The 23,909-nt window shown below is 37.7% G+C and overlaps 1 protein-coding gene across 3 annotated transcripts in view; it reads left to right on the top strand.

Annotated features, from left to right (window-relative positions):
- CHN1 (chimerin 1) overlaps positions 1-23,909 on the top strand; it is a 102,913-nt gene that overhangs the window by 24,593 nt on the left and 54,411 nt on the right. For all 3 annotated transcript variants that reach the window (XM_040603307.1, XM_040603308.1, XM_040603306.1), the window contains exons 3-5: positions 2,240-2,295; positions 9,802-9,833; positions 10,716-10,829. In XM_040603307.1, the coding sequence (XP_040459241.1) occupies positions 2,240-2,295; positions 9,802-9,833; positions 10,716-10,829 (202 nt within the window). The remainder of the gene's footprint in view (positions 1-2,239; positions 2,296-9,801; positions 9,834-10,715; positions 10,830-23,909) is intronic.

Raw genomic sequence — 23,909 nt, 5'->3', positions numbered from 1 at the left:
GACCTTGGTCTGTTTGTGAATCTGGTGGCAAAGCCTGTCAGGGTCTTTTGAATCATCATTTGTTATACCAGTAGTTTGTCATATGCCAAGTCAGCCGCTTAATATTAGAGAATTTGCACACAGGATGATTTGAACAAGTGTTTTTCTTGCAGCAGAGGGCTGAAAGATAAAACTGAGACAGTTTGCTCCTTGGCGTTAACATCAGTAGTCATCACTGCAATACATTTTCGTTACTGAGATCTGTGTATTTTGCTTCCTGTTGTAAGCATTAACAATGAATCACAGCTCTGTACCTTCTGAGAACTTGGGGAACTCTGCCTCTTTGTTTGGTTTATTCCATGCCATAATTTATAACAGGGAGTTCCACTCTAATACCAAATCTTTTGGCAGCTTGCCAGGAGCTGAAGGCTTGGGCAAGTCTGAATGTGTATGCACTCTCCTACACCATCATGGTTTGCCATGGTGAACTCTTCCCATGGTTCAGAACTAAGTGCAGAGTCAAGGGGTTTGATTACGTTTCTGTCTCATGATGGATGAAAAAGAATGTCTTGTTTGACTTCCCTGGCAATAATTACAGCATGTAAACTGGTATTGAACAGTTTGAATTGCATACATCAGTTAGAAGAGGAGGAGGAATAGGCATTCTGTTTTATAAGTTAACTGGTCTACCTGCTATGTTTCTGACTGGAAGTGGAGAAAGGTACTGCCTTTTGAGAAGAAGAATTTCCTTCCAGAAAATCTTTTCAGCCTGGCTTGAAGTAAGGTGGGAAACAGTTCTCGGTTTTTAGCTGATTTCTGCAGAGCATACTGACTGTGAGTCTCCACTGCTTTTCTGTGAAATTCAGAGAAATCCTTATTTGCTCTGTGAGTTTTATTTTTTTTCCTTTAAACTTCACTCTACAGTTCTCCGAATTAGATATGGTCAAGGCCCAGTGCCATCAAATATGACTTTTACAACAGAAGCTAGGAAACCTGTGTGCTAGAAAAATAAATGGCCATGCTATGCTTGAAATGAAAATTAGTGTTTTATATACTAGTGTGCTGTTCTTCATTACTTGCAAAAGTTGGGGTTTTTACAATACAGGATGGTAAGGACTGATTTTAGTAATGTCATGAAAAAACATTGGGTTTTTTCATTTGGAACAAAGGGAGTGCATTTTTCCAGTTTATCTTATGATTGCTGTATCATTGGGCATCTTGCCATTTTCTCCATTCGCATCAACTTCACACATAAGTACAGCATTTGTCAGTGGAAAAGACTCACAATCAAATGAGAAGTGTAATGAAGTGAAATCCTATTGGTTAAATCAATGCATGGTCTTATTGCCTAAGAAGGTGACAGCAGATGTTATTAGACCTTGGTGTTAGTACTAATGATTGAAACATAATTGAATTTTAAAAGATTACCATTCCAAATGTCTGTTTGATCAGCTCTAGAGTACTGTTCAAGTACTAGCTTAGCGTTGACAGCCTCATTTTGAAGGTGACTTGCCAAACCAAACTCTTACTAGGATAGAAGTCGAAAGTCACTCTTTTGGTATTATATTAGAAAGCCTGTGCATTAGTACCATTAAATTTACAACTGGCTCCTAAGATTTATTCTGGCTTGATGAGGCTTATTTTTAAAAAAAGAAAAAAAGGGGGAGGGAAGATACTGGTAAGTGTGTATCATTATTTGGGCTTTAACTGTTTTACTCTGCTACTCAACTCCCTGATGTCTTTAGATCTGCAAATGCAAAGGACATTTTGCTCTTTGTTCAGAAGGGTCATCACTGAGCAGTGTCAAAAACAGAGGGTTTGATTCTGCAAAGTTCTGAATGGTTCTTGTAAAGTCTTGGCATATTTCAGGTGACTGAGTGTGGATCCAGCATAATAGGATGGGACTCTATCTGCTTACTGAAGAAAGTGAGACAGCAGCCTGATTTGACATATAATAACATTTAATTTGCATTTATTATGATTCCTTTTCTGATCTGCTTGATAGAAACTTGACTGGTCTCACCTAGTTACTCCATAGTACATGATCAATTAATTGTAAAGACAATAAATAATCCTAATTTGGGTAGCAACATTCTTTTTTCTGACCACTTGTAAGTAATTTTTGAGACCTTGATATATGTATACTTGAACTAAATCTTGCAGAAAGTCTTCTTTATTTAAACAGCAATATTAATGTTAAAATGCCTGACTTATACAATGCTTCTGTATTAATCAGAATTTAACTTCTGCCTTCTCCCAGTGTATCAATTGCAACAGGAAGCTCCCCATCCTAGAAGGATAACCTGCACTCGTGAGGTGGGTATTGTAAAGATTCAGTTCTATAGAGTCCAGTAATTCCAAGTCTATACTGTGTGGTGTCCAACCCAAGCATTTCATGCTGTGATTAGAATAAGTAGCCTTGGGGGCACTGGTATCTGGAAATCTATTTGATCTAAAAATTGAGTTAAAAAGAATTTTGAGTATGGTGTGTATACATGAGAATAGTTTACTGGGGTTTGATTCTTAGATATATGGAAACATGCCTTTTCTCCCCCTTTTAGGGTCAGAAATCCACAGAAGCAAGAGCAGAGCTGAACAGTGGAGCTATGCACCCATTTGTACATGCATCGCTGCTAAATGTGTGCAATAGATCAAGGGAGGGAAGACTGAAATGTCCCCTGGTGCTATTATTTGAGCTGTAGTACTTTAAGACTCATTAATACTAGTAGCTAAGCTATGCAGAGCCACAGATTTTAAGGATCCAAACAGTATCAATGGGATTCCATTGATATGCAGTGATACAGAAACACCTGCTGGTGGGGTCAGTAGTTGAGGCGGACCCCAAATTGTTAGTGTGCCCTTAGCTGCCATCCAGCAGAGCAGCACCTCTCTGGAGCTGTGTTGCTGGAGGGTTTAACTGATACCAAACATCCATGCCAGCAAGATTTCACTTACAACTGCATCTCCCTTGCAGCTTCAGTTAGGAACCTGGAAAACATTAATTTCAGTTTCAAAAATGCTAAAATGTTAGGCTTGACTTGTTAAGCAGTATTACAAAACACAGCTTTTACTGAATAACCATTGAAAGTTGTTACATTGCTGCAATAAAACTTAAGCATTTTTATCATGTGCCAAGAGAAAGAAAATTAATCTCTGAAATATGGTAGTCACTGGCGTAGTATTGGATACAGAGGGACATAGCACTGTCAGGAACATAGCTAGCTTACAGCCTAGACCACAAGCAGTATTACTTACAGAATTAAACAGCCGTTTCCCTGTCATCATGTCAAATGCCCAATTGTGATTCTATGAAGTAGTCTCAGGTTTTAAAATAAAAAGTAGAGATTTAACAGAAGTGAAATACTGCATTTAGTGGAAGAACTCTTGTTTTCCTCTGTCAATTTGATAGATTTGTATTTTTATAAAAGGTATAGCTATGGCTGATCGCACTTAAGCAAGACATCATTATAGGAAAGAGCAATACATTAATTTTACAAGAAGCATTGTAGCAAAAAGTTTTGTTTTAACCAGTGTTTCTACTGTTAATGAGGGTCCAGGCTGGAGTATTCTTGTTAAGGTTGCTGTGCAGATATCTTCTGTACATCAGGTAAGTTAGGGTGGACATCTGGAGGAAAGATCTATAGAAGATCTAAGCTGTGAAAGAATGGGAGGTTTTCCAGGTTTTTGTTCCCATTGCAACATTATTAGGAAGGTTCTCTTCTATTTTGTGAATTTTCTATGATAGGGGTTTTCATTATATTAATATACAAAATATCTGAAGTCTTGTAGGAGCTTAGTCTTATAATACAGGTTTGTGATTGTACAGAGTGCTCACCTGGGTAGGATGAAGTATTTTACTCCCTGCTTCCAATGGGTTGTGTTTATTGGTGTTAAGTACTGTTGAATAGTTGCTTTTTCCTTACTCTCCTCAAAAATATTTCACTGGTGGAAGAAGTGCTAGTATGTGTGTAAATATATTATACATATACATACTGTAAAGCGTATGAGGGATATTTGGTAGGCTTCTGACACTGTTCATTGAGGTGCTGACATTATGCCTGTAAAATCATTGTAGGTTTTGTTTGCTGAGTCTTATCTCAGAGCCCTGCTATTGTTTATTCATATAGTGACAGACTTACAGTGTTGCTTATAAAGTTGCATAGCTCTTGTGATCAGTGACAATTCTTCAGTTTCTTTAATTAGATACTTTGAGAGCCTCAGGTGTGAATGTTTTAATTCTTAGAGAATTAGAATCTTCATTTATCTATATGCCTTTTGGCTTCTTTAAAAAAACAAACAGCAACCAACCAACCAAAAAAAAAATTAGAAATGTAAGTAGTAGGAAAGTAGTAGCAGTTAAGGAAATCTTACAGCAGATAACAATTGTAATTGTTTTTTTTGTGAACTGCACAGTGCATACATACCCTGTAGTCAAGGAGAAACTATAAACTGATAAAGGGGTCTGGTAAATTCAGTAAAATCTGTTGGCATTATATCCCATGCTAGTTTGACAGCAAAGAAGAGCTTTGGGGTCTTTTTGCCCTAGGTGATTAGAAGCCACAAGCAAATTTTATACCAAGTTCTCCTCCATAGTATTTCTTAGAATACTATTAGCCTATCCAATCAAATAAGCAGAGATATAAATTTAATGTGTATTCAGTATCTGAAAATAAAAAATGTGTTCTGCCTCTGGAGTGCTGGAAATCCTTCAACTATTGATGAGGTCCAGATTGCTGCCTTTTCAGAATCAAACAAGAGACATGCTCTTGCCAGACAAATATAAAAGCATCTGTGTAAAGCTTCTTCAAATATGAATTACACTGACCACTGTAATTTTCTCATCCGTGTTATCACTGAATTTTAATTCTGTTAATTATAAATTTTGTTAGTTATTATACGGGTGGCAAATTGAAATGTTGGATTGTTATAGGGAGGAAAATTTGCTGTGGATGAGTGGTGTCCTGCATGAACCTTTCATCCAAGCTGTTTGGAGAGCATCTGAGCTTACTGCATCCCTACATAGAGGTCCTCCTTGTCTAATTCTACAAACAGGTAGTCTCTTAGAGTCAATGGGGGATTGGCAAAAATACCACAAGCAATCAAAACACTCTGCAACTGAAGAAAGAAATGTACTATATTAGTGTCTATAATGTTGTATTTCTATGAATTTATTCCAAAACAGGATTATAATATATGACAAACGCTGAATAAGTGTAAAACTTTCCCTGTGCTAGAGTGAATGGGAAAAAAAAAGAAGATATATTCTGTGTTTTTAAAATAGTTTCTTGAATTCTGCAGACTAAACCTTTGTCTGCACCATGAACATTACTGTAGAAACTGAGAAATAAAAGCTGCAAGTTTTAGAAATTAGTGAGAATTGAGCTAAATAAAATAGAGCTACAAAAGAATCAGTCAGTGGCAGGTATTTAGCTGCAGAACAGAGTATATTAAATACATGTCTCATTAAAGAATTCATTTATATTAAAACAACCCACCTATTTGAAGTTTATTTTTACCTAAAAAAGGTAAAATTGAAATAGTACATTATCCATGTGCATTTTCCTACTTCTGCATTAATTTGTTATAATGCAGATAATTGTTTTTTTGTTATAAGTATTGCGCAATTTATGCAGCTGAGCCAGATTTGAAGTGAAAATATATTCAGCAAGCAGTAACATATTTAACCTTTCTCTCTGGTCTCAGCCTCTTCTGCTAGTGTTGAGCTTTGTGATCTGCTCTTTCTCAGCTGGGTTTCTATTAGCAGCCATGCATGAGTCAGTGGGAAGCAGAATCTTCTCCTAAGTGGTTGAATTATTCAGCTGTATAAACAAATTCATAAATATTAGGAAAATAATTTTGGTCCAGAGAACATCAAAGAGGTCAGTGGGAGGGAACAACATGTAATTTGGTAAGGTATTAGTGTGTAAATTGCTTCTCTTGCCTTATGGTATTCCACTTGATGACATAAGCAAGAGTGATGATTAGGGAAAAAGCACTTGTTAAAGAATAATTGAAAATCACACTATAAAAACTGCAACCTTTTATTTAAGGTACAAAAGCACATGTTGTACAAGTGCTGATACTGAGAGGTGTATTCAACAGAATGACCTACTTAAAATGAAATGCTTTTCAAATACAGAGAATTAGAGTTTCTATTCTGTTACATCAGTTTCATATCAGAGCAATACACAGATCAGTGAAGTTACGCTGACGTAAAAAGCATTCATTTGGGATTTTTTATTGTGAAGATGCGGCAGAGCCAAAGCTTTTAACACTGTGTGAGGTTAATTTGTAAAGTTGGTGATTCCTTAACATTCTAAGGATGCTTGACTTCTACATGAGGCTTACATCTGAATTGTAATTTGTCCAATTAATATTGTATTACCTTCATGGAATTTGTATTTGTTGTACATATAACCTTTTATATACACACGTGTGCATGCGCAAGCATATTTAGGGCATCCTTGACTGCTGTATGAATGGACTCCATGATAAATTTTAAATAACTATGTATGAGAAAATATCAAACAGACAAATGATGAAGATAATTAAAATCACTGGCCTTTTCCATCCTATTATGAGACTTCATCCTAATTCAGAGCTAGTAGTTAACAAGCCTGTTGAACAGCATCTCTGTGTAGTCTTGTGAAAATGGCCTCTACGGGCAGTCAAGAAACATAGCATAGATGAGCATATATAATGCACACCCTTGTTAGACCTGTTCTCAAAGATTGCTTTATCTGTATGACACTCAACCAGAATGACTTCCCAGCTTTGACGGTAACTAAGCTGTTTTCCAAAGGACTGGCTACTGTAAGGCACTTGCCAAATCTGCCCCTTTTATTTGTTCGTAAACTTGGATTCATTTGCTTCATACCTCGGTTTGAAAAAATCAGATTGAAACAGTAGTGGATATCTCATTGACCTTTATGGTTTTTGCAAGTATTATAGTGAGACCTGAATCTTTTCTGTGGCCTCTGCATCAGTGCTATACAAATAAGCACATTGAAATCAACTATCTCACAGTTTGTTGGTTTTTTTCCCCCTTAAGTTAGAAGCCTTTTTTTAGAACTGTGCCAGACACAGGCCAAACAAACAGCAGTAGGAAATTTTTCTCATAAATAAAAAGCCCTGAGAAGTCAAAAGGCTTAGCATTCAGTTGATCTTTGCTGGATACAGAGAAAATGAAGTAGCTAAGGCTGCCTTCACTCATGTTCAATGCTACTTTGGTCCAAAAATACTGCCAAATTAGAAAGAAAGTCTGCAGAGGACAACTGCACTGTATTTTCAGCTAACAGCTTTAGTTAAAATGACCATTTTCTTGCTACTGCTTTCATTTTATCTGAAAACGTATTTCCTTTCTTAGGTGGGTTTTAGTTCCAATCTGGATGGATGTTTTGGTTTTGTCTCCATGATTTAAGGCTGACCAAGCGTGAAAGTTAGGCTACTGAGGCTTCTAAGCTGAAGTGTTTTGGCTTTCAGCGCTGAAATGCAGCTGGAAGATATGTGGGTGCCTGCAACTGTAATTTGTAGAAATACAGTCCGGCAGGAACTTTTTGAAGTCCAGGCAGACTCAAAAGACCAAGAAAGCTGCATGTTGCTTCTAGTTCTGGTGCAGTTAGGGATACCTGAAGTAAGAACAAATATCACACTGCCTCTTATGCCTAAGTTGTTATGAGTAAAGCTGGTGTAACGATACTTGTAGGAAGCATTATAGGAAGCTGGAGAACAGTATTTACTGTCTTAAATGGTAGATTTGGCTTACAAGAAATCTGTGTTTTTGTAAGTTCACGTGGACTGCACTAAGTGTGTGTGTAGCCCAGCTAATTCTGAGTGAATTAGAATGCCCCTGCTGAGTTCTGTTGGAGTTGCCTTAGAGTCTAAATGTATACATTCAATCTACATGTCAAAAGCCCCAGATATCATAAATTTTAAAAGTTATTTAAAAAAACAAAACACCAAAAAACGGGCAATAAAACTCAGTGAATTGGTGTTCCAGTTGCACTGAGTCTTACACAAGCAAACAGTGTTACACATCAACATTTATACTGAGTTTGTGAGTTGGTAAAACTGATCAATAGAGACTCAGTGTTCACAGAGGTGCTTATTTTCCTTTTTAACTCATCATCCACCAAGATGAACTGCAAACCCAGCTACAACTGCCTGAAGTCCAGCAGTTTTTGTCCGGTCATCCACCAGTTTACATTTTCAAATGTTTGCACACAGAGTATAATATTATAATTTGTCTTAGTTTTTGCAAGTACTCTGAAGATGTCCTGTCACTTTACTAATCCATTTCTGAAATGGAATCCTTTTGCCTATATAAGTTTTCCAGTTCTGTCATGTAAATTCACTGTATTCACAGAGATAAATATAAAATCTCAATAGACAGGCAACAAAATCTTACCATAACAGGATTCTTTTTTTTAACAACTGCCTGAGACTAATGTCTTATCTTGGGGGTTTTAGTTAACGAATTGTTGCAAGTTTCTGTAATAACAACAATAAAATGTTTGCATTTTTTTGCCATTCATGTTGCTGTCTTCCTATTGACGAAATAGCCTACATTTAACAAAAACTATGTAAGACTTCTTTTCTGAAATGATCCAATCTCTTCAGGCCCAGTTATCACACTGGACAGCTCTTGTTTGCTGTTATGTAGGAAAAGGAAATCTTTTAGAACATTTTACATCTTTCCAGTGATTAAATGATTTTTAAAAGTGGTGAACTATCACAATAGCTTTTTATTTGGTGGGAATGTGGAAGAGTTGTTATTAGGCTGTACACCAGGATGTATTTTTTGTTGTTGTTTTGGACATCTGAAATCTTTATTTATACTCCGCTAAGGTAACTGGAGAGAAGTGCCAGTTTTAGTAGGCTTTTTCCTGAAAAGATGGAAAAAAAGAAACTAAAGTGTACTGTGAGTATTTTGTGGTTTATTATAGCTGGATCATTTTGTACTCCTGTAGTTCCAGTTGTATAAATGTTGAAGTTTACTCTCCAAAGCGTTTCTTCCTTTAAATGTAGCAAGGAGGGATATTTATTAAGCTGATTTCTGGGAGGTCTGCAGTTCCTCTCCTCACTTTGTCTCTCAACTTCCTGGACAACTGCAGATTAGTTACTTCATCTGAAATACTTGGCAGGCAAATTGTGTTCTGACACCCTTGCGTGTTTTCTGCATTTACACTGTATGCTCTCTAGAGCATGGAAGAGCTAGTGTTACACAGCATAACACGTGCATACCTGTTGTTGAGGTCTTTTAGGTGATACTGCTGATTGCACAGTTTAATGAAGTCAAGAAGTGCAAGACTTAGGCACTTGCTTGTTGAATCTACCACTCGCCCTCACTCTGAGTGGATATGGTAGTGGCTTAATTTCTCACAGCAGTGGCACCGACAGCTCTATGATGGATGATAACTTCTACACTTAAGAGTTTTATAGATGTTACACTGTATTAGTGCATTTAACAATATAGTGCACTTACACCCCTGAAATGAATCTTTTGTTTCCCCTTTTTGGCCGTGTGTACAAGCAATACTTAATGCCATCAGTTTGTATCAGTGGAGCGCTGAGGATGATGTGATCCAAGTGGCTCATTCTTGCTCAGTCAGTTCTAAGCTGTTCAGAGTGCGATGTTTCCCAGAGGTCTACCTTTGGTTTCCCTATATTCCACTCACAGGGAAGATCCTGGGATAGCAGATGACTTTTGTCTGTACTTTCACTTTATATCCCTTTCTGTTTTTAATACTATATTATGGACAGTATGCTTACTGTATAGGTTCACTTGTTATGAAACATTACAATTTCTGTTGTTTCTTCTAGGTAGAGAACAGACCCAAATATTATGGAAGAGAGTAAGTAACATACACCTCTGAAAGTGGTTTATCTTGACTGTGTTGGTTGATATTATTACAGAAAAGGTTGCAAGTGTTTGTTCTGAGGCCTTTGCTGCTGCTGTGTGTTTTACAGCAGTGTGTCCTGTTCACCATTACATTATTATTGCAGTACCATCACTTTTGTCTGCCTAAAATATACAGCTGCGTTTCCTGATGGATATGGATATCATTGAGTGCTACCTTAAGTCAGAAAAAAATGTTTCTGTACTTTCAGAGGGTTGTCTCTTTCTACCCCCACCTCCAATTGGCTTTTGCAGAAGGCGTTTGTGTGCAGGAAAATAAGAGATTTGGATCACAAATGCAATACAAGTGTACAGTATATGTGTGTCTTCTGTTTCAGACTGCTAAGGCAAAGATGGTTAGATTTTAGTGTGGGGAAACTAAGTAGATCTTACTTGGGGGTTTTTTTGGTAAAAGATGTGTAGTATTGCTGGGATATTACACCAGTAATTACTGAGATTATATGTCATCCCCAAGTTTTTAGCAAATTGCCATTAAGTCCCTGAATGCTGCAAAATGTTGTATTGCATGCCACTGGCACAAAACATGTGAAGCCAGCAGGAGAAAATGGATTTATTTCTACATATTAAATTGATAGATGCAGATTTTAAAAGCAATATACTAATTTCATAGATACTGTTTCATAGAAGCCTTTCTAAACCATTTAAAGTGACTTCAAATGCAGGCAGAAAGGGAGATTAGTTTAAGATGTAGATTCCTAAAAATCAGTCACTTTTATGTTTGTGTCTTTTTTTAATTACTGTGGTTGGTGGTTTTTAAAAGAAGAACAGGTGATTTAAAAGTGAAAACGTGTGTTTCAGAAGTGGTTTTTTTCCTTAGATTCCATGGGATGATCTCAAGGGAGGAAGCTGACCAATTATTAAGTGTTGCAGAGGGAAGCTACCTCATTCGTGAAAGCCAACGGCAACCTGGAACCTACACTTTGGCATTAAGGTTCGTAATTAATACTTCATTTTTAAATTTATAAAATATTCAAAAGATTGTACTGTGTTGTTGACCTTAGTGCTTGAACTTCCTTGTGATTTTCTTAATTTTATTGTTTTAAAAATCGTGGTGGTACTTTTACTTCAGTTACAGATTTGGTATCTTTAACCTTTCCTAACCCTTTCTGAAGTGCTAACATTCCTTATTACTTGCACCATCAGGATAATAGCAATTACGTTTTTGCTGGTAGTGCTTCATTTTGCCCTTTTCCCACTACGTTACAGATGTGACCCCATTTAGACGTTTGAGAACATTTGTCTCCGTGTATGTTTGTTGCCTGACTTGTCTGTCTTTGACAGTCTATCGGTTGTGAATAGGACAAATTGAAAACTAGCTATGAAGTGCAATTGCATCATAAGATCCCAGTTCTTTGAGACCTAAAAGTCTTGTGGAGGCATTGGGTAGGATCAGCTGCCGTTGAAACTGAGATAGGGTTGTTCCCTGGCTGAGGGGCAGGCACTTCAGACAGCTCAGCACACCTAGATCTGGCAGATGTCTTCTTCCTGTGTTTGTGCCAGCATGCCTGGGAATCCTGAAAAACCCAGTGCATCCAGTCGTGAAGAGCAGTTTAGTGAAACAGGATCATAACCCCTTCTGTGGCAAGGTATGCTGTCTCTGCAATGAAATATATCCACTCTTCATTTCTGCAGTGCAAAAACCCAAGCTTCTCATGCTTTGTCCTGGGGACCCAAACCAGGCAACTCCTCAAATCATCATGGAAAAATTTGAATTCTACATTTAATTCCGCCAACTGTTGTAGCTGATGTCTACAATCTTGATGGTATCCTCACACAAGTCATTGGTGAAGTTGTTTTTAATTTAGTTCCAGTTGTAGTTCCGTGTTGTCTAATTTTTTCCTTTGTGTTACTAAATTAAATGAAGGCACTGTGTCCTCTGCATCCTCGGAATTCAAAAAGGAAGATATCCTGGTGTTTGTTGTTTGATTGATTTAGTTTATATTACAGTTTGTTTAATCAACTTTAACATCAGTTATCTCCTACATTTGTAAAGTTTCTAACCTAGTTAAATTGAAAGTTAGAAAAAACACTAACAAAACTCCTTTGGCCACAAAGCAAGCTAGCTGAGACATAAGGGTAGAATTAAGAATCCTTATTATGACTGCCTAAATGTATTTCTGAATACATCATCCTCAATGCTGCAACTCTGATAGAGATTAATGAAACCTAGCTCAACTTTGTTAAGTAAGTATCTTTTTCTAAAATTATTAAAGATCACCTTACAGGGGGCTGTATTATAGGGGAAAAACAATGATATTCTCTTCTATCTCTATCCTCATTGCTCATTCCATTCTAGACTGTACTTATAGCGGGCTTCTTCCAGAGATGCTTAGATTGTCTTTGCTCTGCACTGAAGATTTCCACTGTTACACAACTTAATCTTTCTAGAAGATAAAGAACAAACTGTTAACACCACAAATTATAACTACTTTGTAGTCAGACAGAATTCACAGTTATAAAAACATGTTTTTGTGAAATCTGGAACAGATTGGCTAATCACACTAAGCTACAGCCTTTAGCTACATCCAAAATGCACAGAATGCAAATGCAGTTGGTGCATGAAGGTTCTTTTATGGACCATTCTACTCCTAACGTGGTTCTTCCGCATCTCCCTTCTTCTTAAGTTACTCTAAGGGATGCTTTAAGCCATCATAAAATGGATAGAGTTGGGGAGAGATCTGGGTAATAGTTTGCAAAGAGTTTCTCCTGAGTTATATATCTGTTACGTATTAGCAAGTTCCCTGACTGGGTCAGATCAAAGGACCAGTTCATAGTCCAATCCAGTATCCACTCTTTGCTAGCTATTAATAGCAAATGTTGAAAGAAAAGTGTCAGAACAAGATGAACATGTAGTAGTAGTTCTGATGTGCTCTCCCAGCCTCTGAAAATTTGCTGTTCAGGGACTTCTGAGCCAAATTGTTATCTTCGCTATTTCTTCAGGCCTTTGATGGAGAGATTTTTGTCTAGTGGCTTTCTGAGCCCATTTTTTAACCTTGGTAGACTTTGCTGTCTGCAACTGTAGCATGAGTTCCATGCCTTAACCAGGTGTTATGGGAAGCAGCATCCCTTTTTTGAAGATTCCACCTTGCAATTTTATTGGATGCTCCCTAGTTTCTGTATTATGAGAAACAGTGAACAACTGATCTCCATTTACCTTTTTGATGCCACTCACATACCCCTTATTGTTCTCTTTACAGGTCAAGGAGTCCTAAACTATACATTCAGGTTTTGTAGTGAAGCTGTTCCATACCCCTCATCATCTCTGTCATCTTTCTCTGCGCCTTTCTCTTACTCTGTGATGATCTTTTGGAGGTGAGGGGACCAGGACTGCACATCCTGTTCAAGATGAAGTGGGCCATGGAGTTTTCTTTCTTTGTTCTCTAAATCTTTTTAAATGAGTTTTTGACCGCTGTGGAGCATTAGGCTCTGATGCTTTTATAGAACAAGCTTTAGCAGACCTAAAGATCTTGTTCCTGAGCTGCAATAGCTACAGACATAGCCTAGCACCGATTAAATGACCAAATATAGGACAGGGCAAATAATAGCTTTTTCAGGCTTAACCGAGGCAGTCAAATATTCTTAGTGCAATGCTGTGGAATAGTTAACTGAGTTCAAAGTGAAGATTTTGAGTATTTCTTCTTCTTTAATAAGGTAGAAAAAGTGATTCTTACACAAAATACCTTTTCAGTTATTAAAGTTGCTGGTGAATTACTGTAAAATCTGCTTTCCACTTATATGAGAAGCTGCATTTTGATCACCTGATGAGCTGTTTTTGTCTACCTTCATCCATTATTGTGCAATTAATTTGCATAATTTCTTTTTTTTTGTTTTTAAGAGACTACCTTTTAAATCTAAATTCAAAAAAAGACGGGTTTTTTTTCAGAAAACAAATTTCCCAGAATTTGTAACTGAGGTAGAAGTACGTTCTTAGGGAAAAAGAAAATGATAATTTAAATTTTGGGTTAAGTGTGTGTTTGGCTAAATATTCAGACCTGTCCTGCAAAGAAAACTGATGTTCAGAGCCTAAGAAAGCCTGGGAAATTCTATCAGTTCAGACATCAGATGCAAGAGAATGAAGCATAAACACAAATAAGAGTAGAAAGCAGCACCCTACTATATTTAATGCCTGTACTTAATCATGAATGTGGCTTCTCATAGCTTATTTAAAAAAAAAAAAGAAAAATCATAGCAGAATTCACTGATGTTTACTAATTAATTAACCAGAGAATGCCACTGAAAATTTTTTGCAACCCTGAGGTTTAAAAAAAATTACTAACATGAGAAAATTATTGTAGGTATATATGTGTGTCCATACATATCAGCAAGTCTCTTTGACAATAAAAATATATAAAATACATTGTAACATTAATTAGATGTTCCAAACTGATTAAAAGAACTGAAAATTCCTAATTAGCTCCTGGAGGTATTAGATCTGCTTTTAAATTTGGCAAAAGTGTAGTACAGTGCTTAATGCCAGGACCTATAGCAAATGACAGTAACAATAAGACAATGTAGCCTTTTGTGGTTGAGAGCTTGTTTAATAATTAGGATGGGGATAAGGAGGAAATGGGTAGAGATTGTACTAGTGGTAGGCGTTGAAGTGTGATGGTACTGCATGTTCTTTTGAGCAGATATCTGCTGTAGCACGTTCAGTTGGTTACCATGGTTTCCCTTCCTGCAATTTCTATTGTTGTGATACTGAAAATGAATGGAAATAAGGTTTTGCAGCATGATTTAAAAAAAAAAAAAGGTAATGATGTTAGCTGTGATTATGAGTAGTTTGCTTTATGTTTGAGGGTTAGGGCACATTGAAGATTATGTGGCATCAGGAGAGAATTCTTGAGGCAAAATAAATGTCAAGAATTAGTAATCCTTAGTTTAGTCAACCTACTACACGTACTGTGCAAGAAATTGATACACATGTTCTGCCTCCCTAAATTATGAAATTGCATTAAGAAACTAGCCACAGATATTTTAAAAGGCTATTTTAGTAGGTTATTGAAGCATAACACTGCAAATGAACCTTTTTAATTTCAGGACAATTGCTTCGGTAGCCAAATGCTGTTCATTTTCAGCGGGCTCTTTCAGGACACACGTGTAGCGCTCTTCCAGAACATGTGTTGATTGCCATGGGATTACTTACATGTGTAAAATTCAACAACTGCAAGAGGCTTCTTGAATTCAGAGGTTAAAATTGTGCATCTGCATTTTTCTGGAAAGCCTCATTGTACAGACTGAGACATGGAAGAACTGGGGAAAGAAAAATCATTGGAAAAAACTTTCAATGTGTTAATAACTAAATTATGGTCTTTAACATTATGAATGTATCAAAATTTGGTCATAGTTTATCCTGAATCCACAGCTGATCTATAAGTAATCAGAAGGAGCCCCGCAAAATACTAGCTGACTCCATCCCCTCACTTCACCGTGGTAACAGTATTCTGACATTATAGTAGTTGGTAGGAAAAAATTATAAAGACCATTTTAAAGACTATACTTTGCATATCTTTATGTGTATTTTTTTTTACCTGATTTGTAAATGCAGTGATTGGCAGTAGCAAGGACTGAATTCAGTGTCTAAAAACCTTTCTAAAATATTCATACAATATTCCTTTAGTTACTAGCTGAAATACCTGGGAAACTATATACACATAGGTGTGTACAGATATACATGCACACACCAACTTTAAAGCTTAGCTGGGATAAATAGGTTTGATCATATTTTGGAGCAATTCTATCTGTGGGATAAATATGTTTCAGCCTGACCCACTTTGACCAGTTTTCTTTATTCTGCATGAAATGGCAAAAGAGTGCTCCTTCCTCTGTGGCCAGCTGAAGCTCTTGGGGAGGGACTGTTCCTTCTCCCCCAGGCTTAGCCTGTCACACTTCCATAGGTGCAGAATTCAGGCACGTTTCAAAAGTTGGCCACTCTGGTATCTGTGGCTTCTTTTAGATGAAAGAAACAGTTCATGGTGAAGCTGTTTCATTAGGCTAACACAACAGGTATGCCAGCTAATATGATGGGCTGCTTCCCCCCCACCCCCCTTGTGAAGAGCCAAATATTTCATGAAAGCTTAAATTTTTGCTGTAACTAAAGCTGTCATTCTGTTGGCTGAGTAAATCATACAAGCTAGTGCTAGCCCCAGAGGAAGGTGTGCTGCTAAATTTTGGAGCTTGCTTTTCTGCTCTGAAGTAAAACAATTGGACCTCTAATTAAATAATCTTCCATGTAAAAGAAGTTTCTATTCCTATATAAAATTTCATACTAAATAATACACTGTTACTTTGTCAATGACGTGGAAGGTTCAGCCACAGTAAACAACAATAGGTGTCCTGAATGTCATCTGCCTTATGTAAGCGCACCTGGGCACTACTGAGGTGGCTTCGCTTAAGTATGTAGAATAATAATAGCTACTAACCTTAATGAGTAATTAACTGGCTACCTAGGTCCTCCCACAGACTAGAATGCTTTTTTCCTTATGGTTCATGTCTTCTTGCTGTGTTCCTGTTCTCCTTCCCTCCTCTTCCCATCTGTTGTTGTTGTCAGCTCTGTTTTCTTTTGGCTAGAGTGTCTAATTTATCTTTGGCAATTCAGTTTGCTGCAGTCTTTCTCCTGCTCGTGTAAGTTCAGCGCTTCTCAGAGGAACATTCTCTGCTTTGGTGCTGTTGTGAACTTTTTGGTAACTTGTCCAAGAGCTGTCTGCTCAGTGTGTGTAGCTCGTTCATTTTGTGCTGTGTCCTTCACCTCTGCCTGTAGCTCCTGCTGCACCACAGAGATCTACTGTAAGCTGGTGTGCGGTGGAGGCATTGGGCTTGTGCTGAGGCGCTGTGGCGAGCTCAGAAGACCTGGGCTCACTTCTTGGCTTCACATCTGACTTGGCTTGAGGCTTTTAAGTTTCCCCTGCCTCATTTCTTCATTAGAGAAGATTTTTTCTTTCCCATACTGCCTCACATGCCTTTTCAGTACAGAAGTCTAGGATCTCTTAAAAATGGCCCAGACAAAGTTGTACCCCATCTCCCAGACTGCCCGCAGTCACAGCTCCTCACAGCAGGAATCTGTGCTGTACTGTGCTGTTTTTATGGTGGTTAATATCTGCCTGGTTTTAAGCTTCTAGACACTGTTAGAGTTGAAGAGGTAACAAGTCAAATTATAATGCAATCAGATGATAACTAAATTGTGTGTATGTGTTCTCCTATTCTACCCTGCTTCTTCCCCTGTGAAAAAGATACATACATTTTCTGTCCTATGCAGTTTCTACTGGAATGCCTTTTTTGCTCTCTTGCTTTTAGAAAATGCCACTTAGAAATACATCTTCGAGTTAGTCCTTTTGGTCGGCCTCTTCTTTTGCATGCTTTTGCAATACATATTTATGAATTTTTGTGTTTGGAGATACAACTTTTTTCCTGTGCTTCACCAATAAGCAAAAGGTCCTTCAGCTGTAGATACTATGGATGCTTTATAAATATGTTTTTAAAGTAACACACAATAGCCTCGTATCATTGTTTAATCTCATAATTGTTTTCATCAAAACATTTATGAATTATTCAAACGCTAAAACCTCTGACAGCAATAAATGTTACCTGGCCTAGTTTTCCTCTTCCTTTCCTTCTTTTATATTTGAAATCGATCAGCTGAGTTAAGTGTAAGTTCCTCCTCATTTGATAGGTGCTAGGAAGAGAATCAGGCTACTTTTTTTTCTTTTATAACTTGAGATGAATAAATGAACTCGTAACAGTTTCAGTAATAAATTGATGTCTGCCCCACCTACTGCTGTGCTTGCACTAAGAAAGAAACTGTATTTAGAAAAACAGAATATAATAATATAAAAGCTATCAATCTTTATTGATGAGCTGTTAGTAGCCCCCAAAATTCTAACAGTGTACATTGTATATGCAGGAACCATTGCATTTTGCATTATTATGCTTTTGTTTATTGTTAAGGAATGCAGCCTTGAGGAAAAACCATTTCAGAGGGCAGGATGATTATGTTGGTCAATCTCACTGTTCACAAAAACATGATTACTAGAAGATTAGAGGTAGAATACACTGAGAAAACAACTTAAGTAGCAAATTGTGTAATAGCTTTAAGTAAGTAAACATGCATTGTGAGGTTGGGATTAATAGTGGCTTAAGGCAAAATCTGAACAGAAATCTTACTGTAGTTATTTTTAATCTAAGGGAAATAGAATATTTTTTTAATATAAACTTTGAGACCTTGAACAATACCTTATAGAGTGTATATTAAAAAAAGAAACCAAAACAGGAACAAAGCCAATGTTTCTCCACTCTGCTCTCCAAAAACCGTTCGTGCATTTGCAAAGCTATTTTGTGATAATGACATTTTTGGGGGGTTTTCACTTGATGTCTTCTGCTCAGGTTTCCTTGATATACTGAAATAAAATATGCATATTGTCTTAAGGTAAGTTAAGAGCAAGTTGCTTTTAGTGTGAGAAAACCTGTAGAAGCAAAAAAGAAGTGTGACAGTCATGAGGAACTTTTAAAATAAAAAGGGTAGATTTAGACTAGATGTAAGGAAGAATTTTTTTACAATGAAGATGGTGAAACACTGGAACAGGTTGCCCAGAGGGGTGGTATATTCCCCATCCCCAGAAACATTGAAGGTCAGGTTGGACGGGGCTCTGAGCAACCTGATCTAGCTGAGGATGTCCCTGCTCATTGCAGGGGGTTTGGACTAGATCACCTTCAAAGATTCCTTCCAACCCAAACTATTCTATGAACTTAAACCCTTGTAGGGAAAGCTGCTGTAGGTGAAACAAAAGTTAACATGTTTGAGCATTATGCTATGGCAGCTGTCTCTCCATACTACGTCTGATTGTAGTGGAGTTGCCATTACAGATCTGATGTTGTTCTACTTCTAAATTGACCATAAAAATAATGTCATGTATGACCTGAAATGAAAATGTTATACATGTGCATTTAAATTTTACTCTACCTGTTTTGAGGTTTGCTGAGCAGACACTGGTAAGGGTTGACAGCTTGGAAGAATTAAGACACAGTTCTGCTTTAAGGTAATATGAAAGCTCTCAGTAGCATGAAGTCATACTGTAAAATTAACTCTCAGAGAACAGTACTTCAGAATTTTTGGTAAAGAAACATAACTATTTGCTTAATACAAAACTGTGAAAATTACTAGCATTCCTGCTAGTAACATTTCCAGTAAGTGTTTATTCCAGGCATGTTGGCATAGGTTTTGCAAATACTGCTTTCATTTAAAGAGAAGGTATCAGGCTTTTACTACTTTCCCATGTGCATATAGATTTCAAATGTGTCTTAATCACTAACCACAGTGAGTCTTTTCCCAGGGATCATGGAGGTTTCATCAGGTAGAAAAAGCAGTAAAACATTGCCCAAAACATTGGTATTGATTCTGATTCAATCATCAAATCCATTCCAGGGACTTATATCAAGTTTAAATGGAATAGGGCATGAAAACACAGTACTAAGAAGAGGTAATACATCTGTAAAAGAGCTTCTTTTGAATACCAGACATTATTTTCAAATGATCTAGCACTGATCAAGAACATTAATTTACTACTATAGTACTATTACACTATAAAAAACTACTGCATATTAATAGCATGCATGGTCCTTGATCAGCTGACATTTGTTCAGAGTTTGAGATGGTGAAAATTAGCTGTTAAAAGCTCTTTAAAGTAAAATAAGACATTGAGACAAGAGAAGAGGGTTTTTTATTATTTTGTTAGATTTAGTTGTGAAACACACCATTACAGGTACCAAGGGTTGATACCACTTTCTGTCTTTATTGTTTTCAGCAGCTGTTACCTACTGCCAATGCCCTAGAGCAGGTGTCCTCAAACTACAGCCCGCGGGCTGGATACGGCCCCCCAGGGTCCTCAATCCGGCCCCTGGTGTTTACAGAACCCCCCCGCCCCCCCCGCCGGGGGTTGGGGGGGGGGAAAACCAAGCAGCCACAGATGACTCCCTGCCACTGCATCCGCGTGCCAGCCCCCTGTTTAAAAAGTTTGAGGACCCCTACTCTAAAGCAATTGTCTGTCTCTCACTTGTGCTGTCCCTGACAGTGCTCATGAGCCGCAGGAAGGTGCGTTGCTCTGGTCCTCACTGCCTGCTGTTTGCAGCATGCTGTTTGCGCAATATTGTTTCCCTTTTGGACAAGGAAGTTTGGGCAGCGATGCAGGTAAACAGTCTTCAGTCTCAGTTGAGGGAGACCACTGGGAAGCTGTTGTTAATGATACAGCACCAGCTCTGAAATTTTTTACTTGATCCTGACTAGACAGAGTGATTGAAGGTTGTATCTACACTGGCGTGGGGTAGACACGTTGCAGTTCCAGCTCTGGGATTTGGCTTCTGTGCTGAAGGATGCCCTGGTTTTTTCATGTCAAACTAAACTACCATGCATTCAGCCAGTGCACAGGTCTGATTGGGTTTTAGAGATAACTTTATACCTAATTAATATTCATCAAGCAACAGTCAGCCAGCCAGGCAATTCTGACTTTCCAAATGGCGCAGGAAAACTATCTATAGTAAGTGTACTTTGCCACCTTTCCTAGGCATATCGGACAATGGGGATTTTTTGTCTCCATTGTATAAAATGCACCTTTACTTTCAATCCCTATTTGATTTCATTTATGCCTATTGTGTTCTTGTAAACTAATGCTAAGGTTTTGGAGATGATACTATTTGTCACGCAAGTTCTACAAGTCCTTGGCCATCCTCAGAAATGTTGCTAATAAATAATTTTTTAAAAAAATCACAAAAATGAACTGTTCTCAGGAGTTGGAGACCTTTGGGGATAACTGCGTAGAAGAGGTTTTGACTGCATGCAAGACTTGTGTTTCTTTGATAAGGAAATGGGCCAAAAGGGCATCTGTGGAATAACCTTGTTTTCTTTCACATGAACACAGCATGATTAGGAGACATTCCTAATTGCAAGATTTCTTACATTTCTGTGGGTTTTTATGGAGTGTCAAGACTGTAGTCTCAAGTGTCATTTGAGTTTTCAGAAGTTGGAGCTGAAATTCTGGCATCTAATTTTAAATGAGACTTTTCTACCTTCTGGCCGCAAAGCATGTTAAGACACTTTTTCTCCAAGGGAAGATTAAGTCCAAGTGACCTTCAGGCACATATACAGAACTTAAGATTTCCCAGCTCAGTGTATGAAGTTGCTTGAAACTAATGAGGACACGAGTAGCCCCAAGGGGCATTAACTTTGTGGTCTGGTTGCAGCTACACATTTTAAATAATGCCTTTGTTCAGATACTCTTCTCATCATAAAACAGCCTGTGAAAGAGGTGAATAGCTACTGTACAATTCTGTATGTGAACTGTAAAATCCATCTTCTTAGATGGTAAGAAAGTGTGGATGGGCTCTCGGTCCTTCACTTTTTCCTTTTGTTTCATCAGTGAATGCTGCATACAGAGTAGGTGGCTGAGTCTGAAGCCTGTCTCTCTCATGCTATGATACCTAATTCAACTCTGCAGTCCTTTATTACTAGCCACATTTGCTCTACCATTTAATACATTTTCCCACGTTGTTATCCACTCTGCCCCACTGGCAACCAAAGGGACTAGACAGAGTGATTGCTTTTCAGACAACTTAGAATAAAAAAAGTCTTTTATCTGTAGTCCTGCTGCTTGCAAACAAATGCACAGTGGACACAATGAGACTGTTTGACATTTCAGAGGTCTATTTCTTTTTCTTGGAAAAACATCTAATGTTCCCCTGTTTAAACCAAAAGAGAACATACATTATCTGTGTCCTGCTTTCTATTTCTTAAACAAAAAACAGCTGGTACTAGTGCTTGCCTTTAGGAAGAGATCATCAGGAAGTTGAAATATCAGGTCTTGGCTCTTTTTAGTTGCCACAGCAATGTATAATTAACTAGGCTGCAGTAATGTTATAGAAAGTAAACATAAGGAAATATTTTTGCTAATGGAAAAATTTAAACCATAGTTTTAAGTAAGAAGGAAGGGACTGAAGATTAAATTTTAATGGATCATTTGCAACTGGACATGTATGTTTGTATCAATATTGTATTTTGATCAAAATAGTATCATTGTGTTGTCAGAAAGCAATTTAAATGAGTCTGAAAGAAAGAAAACAGGAGACGTTTTTGATGGTACAGTCTTTTTGTAAAAGATTGGTGTTTCATTGATTTTGGGGGGTTTGGTTGGGGTTTTTTTCCTCCTCGTTGCTAATTAGATTCTATTTGAAAAACAATACATTTTCCTATAACATATCCAAAAATAAATGAACAGAAAAAAGTTTGATTTGGAACAAATGGGAAATCAGTTGAAGGCAAGCCATTTTCATGTTCAGCTTTTGCAGCAATATGCATGCAAGCACCTTTTCCAAATGTTTATGACACTGATGCAGAGTAATTTGTTTGTCTAACTACCTTAACTACCTTTCTTGAAGTGGTAATAGTTAAATTATCTCAATTAATTTTAAAACAAGAAAGTTGAATGTACCTTTGGAAGGCCACACGTGCTAAAAGAAATTGGTGTGCAGTTCCCCAGATCCATACAGGAGGAAGTGTTTCAGTCTGTGAGCCTTACAAGAGAGATGAGTTTAGTCACGGGATGCTGTTAAAGAATTAAAACAGTGGAACGTTGTCTATGAGATACTCGTTTGCTGAAATGCAGGTGAGGAGCAGTGGGATAACGTACTTTTGGAAATCCTGTTCCTTGTAGTATCTCTCAGACACGCTTTATGTGCAGCAATCTGAACAGATGTACAGCGCAGGGGCTGCTCAGTAAAGCATGGCTGAGGTAGAACCACGCACCTGCTGACCCTGTCAGGAAGAGGACTAATCCTTTAAGAACGTTCTCTGTATTTGGCCGTTTTGTTCTTCAGAACTTTGTTTTAGACTCTGAAGGATATTAATAAAATCAAGGCACCGTGTGAACTTAGTAACAGGCCCCGAGAAGCTTCCCTATGCCTTATCTTCTCTTGATAAGATTAGTGCAGTTCTTTTTCTTCTGGAAAGCTAAGAGAAGTAAATGACCTTTGGCTTATTTAAAACTCTGCTATAAGTACTGTCAGAGCACATGTTACTGATCAGAGCAGCAGTTCACATGATACATCTCTTAATGAAAAGAATTCTGTTGCATATTGTCATTATTCTTCACCTTCAAACTTACTCCATTCTCCTGTCAAATTTTAACATCACAATGTTTGTGTGTGCTCCATGTGCGTTATTCCCACTGACTTGAGCAGAAGACGGTGAAGGTTGTTCGCTTTGGCACAGCAAAGTGCTGAGCACTCTTGGCTCACATTGACTTCTCTGACAGTGGAGGGTATGCAAGGAGTATGTCTCGTCGTCAAAGCTTGCTTGCCACACACTATGTTGAATAGAAAGATGCTCTGAAGGATAAGCCTGAACATGTTCCTGCCCCTTCTGCTGTAACTTAGGATGTTATCTTTCAACTTTATGAATGACTTGTATTCACTCAGAATTGCATCTTGTGACAAAACTAGCATTGGGTAAAAACGTGTTTCTTTCTGTCATTTTGTGATTTTTTGCTTTTAGTTTGTGTGGCATAAAAACGTGCATAGAAGTACTGATTCATTTCCAGTAAAAAGCCCAGGTAGTTCCTATGCATCTGGGCCTCTTTTCTTACTGAGCAGGATGCAGATTCTAGAGGGCCCCCTCGCCTTTGAGCATTAGGTAAAAACAGCAGCTCCTGAAGTCACAGTCACTGTCAGATTGTTGATAGGGAGAAGGGAAGGTTTGGCGTTTTGATTCAGAACACAAGAAAAAAATGCATGTCACAGAATAAGTGTTTTTGCCCATATTTGCAAGAGTACAATATTTCACCAAGGGCAAGGTCTAAAATCATGGTTTCCCCTGTTTGGCAAGGCCCCACTGAAAAGGAGCCACTTCAGCAAAGCACCAGTGTTTACTTTGTCCTTTAACATCTCCTATGAAGCATTGTATTGTAAAATGAAAGCAATTCATCCTTTCAAATTTAGTTTTTAATACTTATTTGGCTGATCTGACCTCACAAGG

The sequence above is a fragment of the Falco naumanni genome, chromosome 8 (genome assembly GCF_017639655.2).
Source record: "Falco naumanni isolate bFalNau1 chromosome 8, bFalNau1.pat, whole genome shotgun sequence".
Taxonomy (NCBI): Eukaryota; Metazoa; Chordata; class Aves; order Falconiformes; family Falconidae; genus Falco; species Falco naumanni.
Note: the sequence above shows the minus strand (reverse complement) of the source record. Positions and strands in the feature narration are given on the sequence as shown.